General features: G+C 48.1%; 1 protein-coding gene across 1 annotated transcript; it reads left to right on the forward strand.

Moving 5' to 3' along the window:
• Positions 1-673: 673 nt before the first annotated feature.
• On the forward strand, positions 674-6,212 carry ARRDC5 (arrestin domain containing 5). Its single transcript, XM_009327695.1, has 5 exons — positions 674-926; positions 1,916-1,956; positions 5,060-5,141; positions 5,751-5,817; positions 6,047-6,212. The coding sequence occupies exons 1-5, from the start codon at positions 674-676 to the stop codon at positions 6,210-6,212; spliced, it is 609 nt and encodes a 202-aa protein (XP_009325970.1).
• Positions 6,213-9,430: the final 3,218 nt, after the last annotated feature.

Genomic DNA, 9,430 nt, shown 5'->3' on the forward strand with positions numbered 1-9,430 from the left:
GTGTGAGAAGTTGTGACCGCAGACGAGACCCGGGAGTGGGACAGGGGAAGCAGCGGCCACCAAAACCAGGGCTGGCGTGGCCAGAAGCAGCCCACCACTGCCAGATGATGTGAGCAGCCTGTGTGCAGCCAGCACACTGATGCTGATGGGGTACAGTGCTGTGGGGTGGGGGCTTGTGGGGTGTGTTCTCACCAGTGGATGGATTAGTGGGTAGGGTGCATGCAGAGCGCCCACGTCTCCGCAAGGAGAGATGCATGAGTTGGGGAACCAACACCCCAGAGGAGGGGGGTGCACCTAACCATGCATGTGTGTGTGTGCATGCTTAGAAGTTTTGGGGATTACTCATGGAAAGTGCGCTTAGAAATTTCTGGGTGTTTATTAACATTTGCTAAGTGTCTTGAATTGTGGTTTATGTGCTGCGATGCCAATACCAATCCTAAATGTGTAGTTGAATGCTTGCCGGTTAGTTAGGTGCTGCTAATAATCAGATAAATGGCTCTGATCCCCTCTGGCATAGGTTGGACAGCTGAGCTCTCTCTCTCTGTGGGGCACCATGCAGCTGTCCCCCATGCTGTGACCTCACAAACCCCAGTGTCATGGGGTGGGGTTGGAGAAGATGACCTTGCAATCCAACCTCTGGACCCCAGCAGCACACAGCTCCTGCTCTTCCCTCATGTCGACGGTGACAGCAATTAACCTGGTGCTGCCTGAGATTGAGGTGCATTTGGACAGCTCCAGTATAGATGGCCAACTGGTTCTGAACCCCAGGAGTACCCTGGTGGATCCTGTGATGAAGGTGGAGCTCATGGGAAGAGGCTACCTGAGGTGGCTTGAGGAGGATAATTCTGAACTGGACTATCACAAGAGCATGGCTTGCACCAATCAGGCTATCTATGTCTCCAAAGCAAAGAATTTCCTCATAGAGGGTAAAACACTGGAACGAGGCACTGGTTAACTGAACAGCATCTTAGCATTGGGCTAGGGAAGGTGGGATCTGGGCAGGAAGTCTTCCTTTTGCCAACGTCCATGTGCTCTGTTTCTATCCCATGGCATACTCCTTCTCACTACATCATATGGCAACCAGGGCTTCGTGATGAACAGTAGCATTCTGGTATGATCAGCAGTATTTGAGAGTGTGAGCAGTCCCCCACGAGTTGGTGGCTGTATCTGTGAAGTGAGCATTTGTTGCACAGAAATCTATCACAACCTGCCTAGCAGCAGGTAGGAAATCTTTAGTCACAAGCACATCACTGAAACATTCTTTGGTTACCTAAAATGCTTACCTTCAGTGTTCTTGTTAGACTTACGTGCCAGCAAGTGTCCACTGGGTATACAGGCTTTGTTATATTTGCAACTATAGTAATGGCATTATTGGATTTACTGCTGTATCTTTACTGAGAGACAAGAAAAATGTGAGACATACACTGAAAACACCTGCAAAAGTGTGAGAATCACAGAATCACAGAATGGTTGAGGTTGGAAGGCACCTCTGGAGGTCATCTGGTCCAATCCCCCTGCTCAAGCAGGGCCACCCTGGGCTGGTTCCCCAGGCTTTTCAATTTCTCAAAGGAAGGAGACTCCACAACCTCTCAGTGCAACCTGTTTCACAGTGAAAAAGTGTTTCCTGATGTTCAGAGGGAACCTCCTGTGTTTCAGTTTGTGCCTGTCACCTCTTGTCCTGTCACTGAAAAGAGCCTGGCTCCACCTTCTTTGCACCTTCCCTTCAGATATTATACACCCCAACATGCACATGCATAAATGCAGAACTAACTATTAAAATTTACAGATTTATTAAAAGGAGTAAAGTCAGTGGGATGTAATGACCACCTAAAACAGTGAACTATTCCAGGGGATGCTTAAAGCAAATGGAAGCCTCCTAGGAGGTGCACTCCCCTTCTCCGCTACTCTTTCTTAGGGTCTGTTAGGAATCCTGAAAATTTAGTCTGCAGATCACAGGTAGTTGCTGCCCTAGACTAGTTTAGTACTGAAGTTAGACTGTGCCAATGCATGGAAACTGTGCTTTTGAGCTACGACCTGCAGTGGTCAGGCTTCGTTTCCTCTCAGACTTGAAGGCTCTACCTCGTCCAAAGGTCATTTTCCCTTTACACATGCATTAGAGTCTTAGCCTTGACATACTGCAGCATGCTGACTCTTCCTGTAGGCTACCAGATGTTACAGCCGTGACAGAAAAAAGGGAGAAAGGCTGAGTGTTGGATAAATTATTTTTGCCATTGTAAGAACAAGTACCTGTAAAGCACCTCAGTTCTGGATCTTCTCGGCTAAAGTTCAAATTGGTGTTGCTTAAAGACACACTTGAATCCATATTCTGTCACCTACACATATATTTCTGTTTTCAGAGGAGTTGAGCATCCACATCCGTCAAGACTTGCCAATGCAGTGCAGTTTAATAACAGATTTTTACAACTGTAACTCAGTCTTTTTCTTCCTTTTCCAGCATTGATTACATCTCTGTAGAAGTGTTCTAACAAGTCCAAGAAAGCCATTTTAAAACATGAAAGAAGATACAGACCTGACCCTTCTTACCCTGAATACTCTGTGCCCCCCACTGATGTTGGCATACAAGGGATGTATGTTTGAACAGATTGCCTGTGTCAGCTTTTGACACTCAGCTGCTAATATGCTCTTGATAACATGTTACTATCTGGTATTTGATCTTACCACATGCCCTACTTGGGTCACATCTGATGTCTCTGTAAGAAGTGTATATACATGGATCCAGGTGCCTGCTGACATACTTCTTTTTAATCCTGGTAAAGCCCCGCCATCACACAAGAAACTCAGTATTGTCTCTCTGTGAGATAAAGACTGCTGGAAGAACTGACTCCTGGCAGTCATCGAATATGACTGGTAACAACTCTAGGATAATTAGATCCAGAAAAGAAAAAGATGAGTTTCAGTGTTACCAGGGATAACCATCCTCATCACCAGCAGAAACCCCCCAGTTGGAGCAAACCAGACTACCGGGCAAACACTACAGGCAGTTTGAAACTCTTCAAGCACTGCTGTGCACCATCAGTCATACCCCAGGAAATCCCTTGTGTCCTTCATAGAAAGGTCACCCCTCAAGTCACTCCTACCAGCAGCCTCTTTGCACTTTCCCCACAGCTGCAGCCATCATCTTCCTTGCTGGTGAATACAAGATGGAGCACTTTTTGAATTAGGTAACACAATAAATTATCTGGAATTGACTTAAATTTTCCAGTGTGACTGAAGTTCTCAGGTTCTGCTGAACACCAAGACGTGTGGTATCCCCAGGTGCCTCCGGGGAGCTAACTCTTGGGAGCACTCTCCCACCCCTGCAGCTTCTGGGAAACTTTCTACAGTGTAATTAATTCTGTTGCATGGCTTCAGGGGAACAAGATTCCTGGAGCCCACATAGAGGGCATGTGCTCCTGTGCAACGGGGCTCACATCCAGCAGCCATGGGGAGCCAGGCAAAGCAAGTGCACCTTCGCTTCCAGGGTGAATTCAGGGACATTGTTTAAGGCCACCATCCTCTTGAGTCCAAGGGCCTGTGCGGAAAGCTAAGCACAGCTTACAAGTGGGCCCAATTCAAAGAAGTCTTTTTAGAAGTGATGCAAAACAAGCCAGAGAAAGTGGGATTAAAGATGTACATAGAATGAAATAAGTATCTGCAAGCTTTTTTGCACCACAAGGCCTACTTCAGCCCTGCACACAAAGCTAGGCTCTCAGGCCATACCTGCAGCAGGCACTGAGAAATTTGAACTCTTTCAGTAAATCCCCACACTGTGCTGGGGCTGCAAAACAGACCACTCACACCAGTGCCCAACTGCAGATCATTCCAGGAGGGGAACACTGATTTCTTTGAAGGTTAGATTGCAGATCTGCTTACAGTTCAAAGTCCTTCCTTCTACCAAAACAAGAACATTGCCAAAATAACTTAAAGACGTCATGTGAGATAAGGCCCTGGGAATATCAGATTTCTACGAAGTGTCAAAATACAGAACATGACTTTCTTATATTGCAGTTATCTAAGAGGCTGATGAATTTTAGTTTCCTCCCTTTCAGATTGTTTTAGGCATTTTTTTTTCTTCAGAGCTACAACTCTGATTGATTGAAAATGCTGTTATGCCATCTGGTAAATCTCCCATGCTGTGAAGAAACAATATCCAGGCTTTTCTGCCAACAAGAATATCCAGTTTAGATTATTAAAACTTGAGGCATTGTTGAATTCATCCACAAAAGGACACAGACAGCAGGACAAAATTCTAGCAGTCTCACATCCCCAAATACTGTTTTCAAAGTGAAGTTTTGACACAAGCTACTAGGGGGAAGGAAAGCTTAAGTCTGGATGATAAACTGCCAGCAGATACATGTGTTTAAAAGAAATAGGTCTTAGATGAATAAAAGAGTCAAGAGCTGGTCTTATCTGGCGAGGAGAGACCAAACTTATCCTTGCATAGGTGGGATAGTTTTCCATTACAGGCAGTGGGACCTCACTCACAGAAAACTGAACTTGATTAAGAGGAAATGGCACAGAAGCAAAGGCATTTGAAGGAATGGATCATAATTTTACTGTCCCACAGTTTTGCAGAGAAGGTGTCAAATATTTTTTTTTTGGTGAGTGGGGGTCTTTTGCACAGGTGAAACAAAAGTTTCAGATCATATGCACAGGTGTTGTAGACAATAATAAAAGAGGAGTGAGAGTTATTACACTGCTTTTCTCCCCAAAAGCCTATTAGTGCTTATTTGGAAAGTTAAAAATCTGTGGCACTCCATTTTGATAAGTGAAAATCCTAAACACTTTGTGAGGAACTGCAGATTTGCTGACCTTGTGTTAAAATGAGGCAGATTAGCAGTTCTCAAGTCTGCCGACTGATGGGGGTCCATACATCCAGCAGCTGACCTGCAGAGGTGATGCACAGTCTACCCCATACCATACCTTTATGGCACTTTGGGTGCAATACCAGATAGGAAGGACACCTTGGATTCTGGGAGAAACATCAAGGTTTCCGTAAGGTACAAACATCCTAAATGTTTAAAGGGCTTCTGATAGCAGCGTGTTGTTTGGCTTTCAGATGGCTGGCTGGCGGGATTCTGGGGTCCACACTTCTAACTTCCACTTTAGCTTTCCTCCAAATATTCCCTCCACATTCACCGGCAAAATTGCCTGCATCTCCTAGTTTGTTCAAGGGACTTGCTGCAGCTGCCAAATTGTCTTAGCTAAATAGTAATGTTTACTGTTGCAAGGAACTGCTGGTGACCACAGAAGACATGTGGAAGACACAGTAAGAGGAACAAGCTCGCTGAGTTGGAGACACACAGACCTACCCTGATTTGATCCAGAGCTCTAACTGCTTACTACTGAGTGTCCACGAACTTTTAGCTCTGAGCTTCCTTCTTTTAGCATTCAAATGACACTTCAATATCTTCTGCCATCTTTGTCCTAGGGCTTGCACCAAGATGTCTCTTTTCTAGCATACAAGGTGCGTTGCAAGACTTCAAGAGTGACATGTAGGGAGCGCTTTAAGATCCAGGATGAGGGAAAAGGGAGATTCTCTTCCTTCGGAGTCTAAGCCTTGGGCAAACATCACCAAATAGGAGGTGTCTTTTTTACCGAACTCTACCTAGACTGAGACAGTAAATCAAAGGTCATCAAGACAGCTAGTACATGATGATTCTAATAATTTTGTGGCCTCCCTCTAAATTTGGGTATGGATAGCTAAAGGTGACAATTTTTACATGTGCACACATGAATTCTTTGCACAGATGCTCAGGAGGACTGTGATAATTCAGCCATGTCACATTCGGTGCAGCGAGGAAGACTGTCCTCTGGGTTAATGGTGGGGCTTGTGGGGAGAGTTGAGCAGCCTCAGCTGTTGTGTTAGGAATTTATGCATGTGGTGTTTGGGAATCACCCCATGTCCAGCAACAAGAAGTCACTGTGCTTTGCCTTTCCACTCACCCCCTCCATGCAGGCCCCACTGGTGGTGGAAGCTAGGAAGGATGCGGTTTATTTCTGCTGCTTCAGTCATGGCTCTGTGATCTTTTGGATTTCCCTGGAGGAAAAACATATTTTGCCCTGATGACACCATTGTCTTCATGACAGATATTGCCAATAGGACATGCAAGTATGTTAGAAAGGTCATTTTTGCTGTACACTGCATTGTCCTGTATAGTGGCTTCAGCAGCAGGGGAGAGCAATGCTCCTTGGAAGACCAAGTGAAGTGACGAGGTTGGAATCTCAGACAGACATGGCTCCCTTTGAGGCCGTGAGAGTTACCAGTGTGCTGGTTCTGCCGAAACCCATGCCTGTCAGCAGCACTCTCATGGAAAATAAAATCTTGGCATTCAGATATGAGCTGGTAGGCACCTCTGGCCTTCCTTGTACCACATCCACCATCATGGACAGGGTGTCCATCATCATAGGAGCCACACTGGAGCATTTCTCTGTGGAGCAGAACACCATGACTCTGCATGAAAATGAAGGTGACATCTCAAAGGGGGTGAGCCTTCACACAGACATTTCTGAGATTGACCCAGGAGCAATTGCCAGCAGATCCACGGAATAAAAGATTTTTCTGCAAAATCCATGCACACCAGCTGTATGCTTTCACAGGAGGAGCCTGCTTTTCCAGAGATGCACCAGTGATTCCCAAAACAAGTGGAGTAAAGCTAGCCAAAGCCCAAGGTCAGGAAGGCACATAAGGGGAGCCTGTAATTCTGTTAAATTGACACCTGACAACTGGATAAGGAAGAGCAGGAGACTCAGCAGTAGCCTAGGTAGAAGGGGACACTTCGCAGACCCGCAGGATGTCCATGCTCCAGTCCATGGGAAAACAGCCCACCCCAGCCTTATCTAAAGGTATGAGGCAAACACGCAGACCCTGGTGGGAGTGCAGAACAAGCTGTTTGAAAGCCACCTGGGAGATGAGCCAGATGCCCGGCAGAAGGCAGACTGCTTGCCGCAAGGGGACCTGCGGAAGCTGCTCTCAGCGTGGCAGGTTGGGTGACTCCAGGGGCTTGGAAGACCCCTGCGGCGAGGAGGGCAGCCAGACAGATAAGGGACATGCAAGATCTGTGGCTGCTGAGGCAGAGGGAAGGGCAGCAGTCTGAGAAAGCAACCATTACCCAGCATCACCCCTGCAATGAGAGGCAAAGATCAGCCACCAGCTCTGCTCCACTTTCACTCACAGGTGAAACTGTGGGCCAGCTCCATGCAGAGCACACCCTCAGCGAGCTGGCGGGTCGTGCAGTGCTGGGGAGAGGCTGAGACAGCAGACGGTCATCCTGCCAAGCAGAGGGACCTGGGCAGGCCAGAGAAGTGGCTGGTCCCGGGGATGTGATGTGCATGTAGCCCATGCTGCAACCACACACATGTGTATGTGTCAGTGTGGGTAACCAGAAGGTTTTGGGGTTAGAAGGGTGTTTAGGATTTTATTGGTGTTTACTAACATTTGATAAGTGTCTAGTAATGCGGTTTATCTGCTGTATTGCTGATATCGAACCTGAATGTAAAGTCCACTGATTGCTGGTTGGTTAGGTGCTGTTGAATAAAACACTCTGATCCTGATGTGATTTAAGCCATGTGAGCTGAGCAGCTTTGCCCTGTGGCAGGCTGCTGCTGTTGCTGTGGTTTGCCCCAGTGGGTGTCACCCAGGGAGGGCTGCCCTGTGCCCCCTGCGAGCTCCCGCTGTGTCCCCAGGCTCTCCAGGGGGCACGTGCAGGGCAGCTGGCCTCCGTCACCCCTTGACACAACCTCAATCCCACAGCAGGGCTCTTGCAGCAGTCACATGGTGGGACTCACCTACCCACACAGCCGTGGCCTCAACTAACACCCGCACGCAAACAGCACCTCCTGTCCTGCACCCCTATGTCTCCACATTTTGTTCCATGGGAAGGGCGGTGATGAGTGGGGAAGATAAGCTCAAGACCAGTGGATGCCAGTGGATGCCCCCGGGCACCCCCCCCCCCAACATCTGTTCCTGTACCCATCAGCCCTTATAGGACCAAGAAACTACCATTCACCCCTGCGGCTCAGCCCCACTAAACACCTGTGTGCATCTCAGCGCCCCCCACCTCCAGCCCACCTCCTGTGTTTTTGCACCGTTGCCTTCTGGCATACCATCTTTGGCACGATTGAAAAATCCTTTCCTGGTCTCCAGACCAAAATAGCCATCACAAGCCAGGCTGGGAGCAAAGGAGCAGCGCTGGCATCCTGCTCCCGCTGCACTGAGGGCCCCATGCTGGGGGATGCTGTGTCTCGCCCACGCTGATGTATGCCGACACCAGCAGGAGGCAGAGGTTTCACAGATGAAATGCATGGGCAAAAGAAACTTTTCTGTCTGTGCCTCATAGAGTAATGGGATAGATGATGCAGAGTGCGGCCCCACTCCACCATCTTGCCCCATCACCAGACTGGGGCCAAGGCATGGGGTGGTGCCACCTCTCCTGGTGCCAGGCGCTCACTGTTGGGAGAGACGTCTCACTGCTCTGCGGCCAGGCCCCCCAGCTCGCAGAGAGCCCCAGCCTTCTCCTCCCACCTCTGGAGACTGCTTAGAAATGAGATAACACTGACCAACTTAAATTACTGCAGCAGCAGGTCTGTTAGTGGTGACTTACATATGCTTTCGGCAGCAGATTACCAGGCAGCCCCAGCCCAGGGTTTTTGCATGTCCATAGCTATCTCCATAGCTGCACGTGGCCGGTGCTGTGCGGCATGATGCATCGAAGGAGCACAGCATTTCTCCCACCGCCTGCCTTTCACCATTCCCTGTGTGTGCACAGATTGACCTTGATTGGCAAAACACCACAGCCTGGCTCTGCGCAGGCTGAGACATAGCACAGCACTTGTCACGTTCTGCTGCTCACACACGCTCTCACCGGGCTAATGTTTCCCCTCATCTTGTCTGCAAAAATAGTATTTATCACACTGACATTGGCAGGGCCCTTTCACATCTCAAACGAGACCATATATCAGGACGCTACGGGCAGACTCCCATTACAAATAGATTGTTGTTTTACAGGTCTCCCTCTTTCATCGTTCAAGCAAAAATTAATGCACTCACAGCATACATGACAGGAACATGTTAGAAGAATATTTTTCACTGCTTGTCCTTTGAACTTCCAGCATTGCTTCTCAGTGACACTCGATACAGCTGAAGGAAAAACAGAACCCCGTATAAATTCTGAAGTTGCCATCACATAAACACTGACAGTCCTTGCATTTACTGTTGTGCTGGTTTTGGCTGGGATAGAGTTAATTTTCTTCATAGTAGCTAGTATGGGGCTGTGTTTTGGATTTGTGCTGGAAACAGCGTTGATAATACAGGGATGTTTTCGTTATTGCTGAGCAGTGCTTACACACAGTCAAGGCCTTTTCTGCTTCTCACACCACCCCACCAGTGAGTAGGCTGGGGGTGCACAAGGAGTTGGGAGGGGGCACAGCC

The sequence above is a fragment of the Pygoscelis adeliae genome, unplaced genomic scaffold (genome assembly GCF_000699105.1).
Source record: "Pygoscelis adeliae isolate BGI_AS28 unplaced genomic scaffold, ASM69910v1 Scaffold113, whole genome shotgun sequence".
Taxonomy (NCBI): Eukaryota; Metazoa; Chordata; class Aves; order Sphenisciformes; family Spheniscidae; genus Pygoscelis; species Pygoscelis adeliae.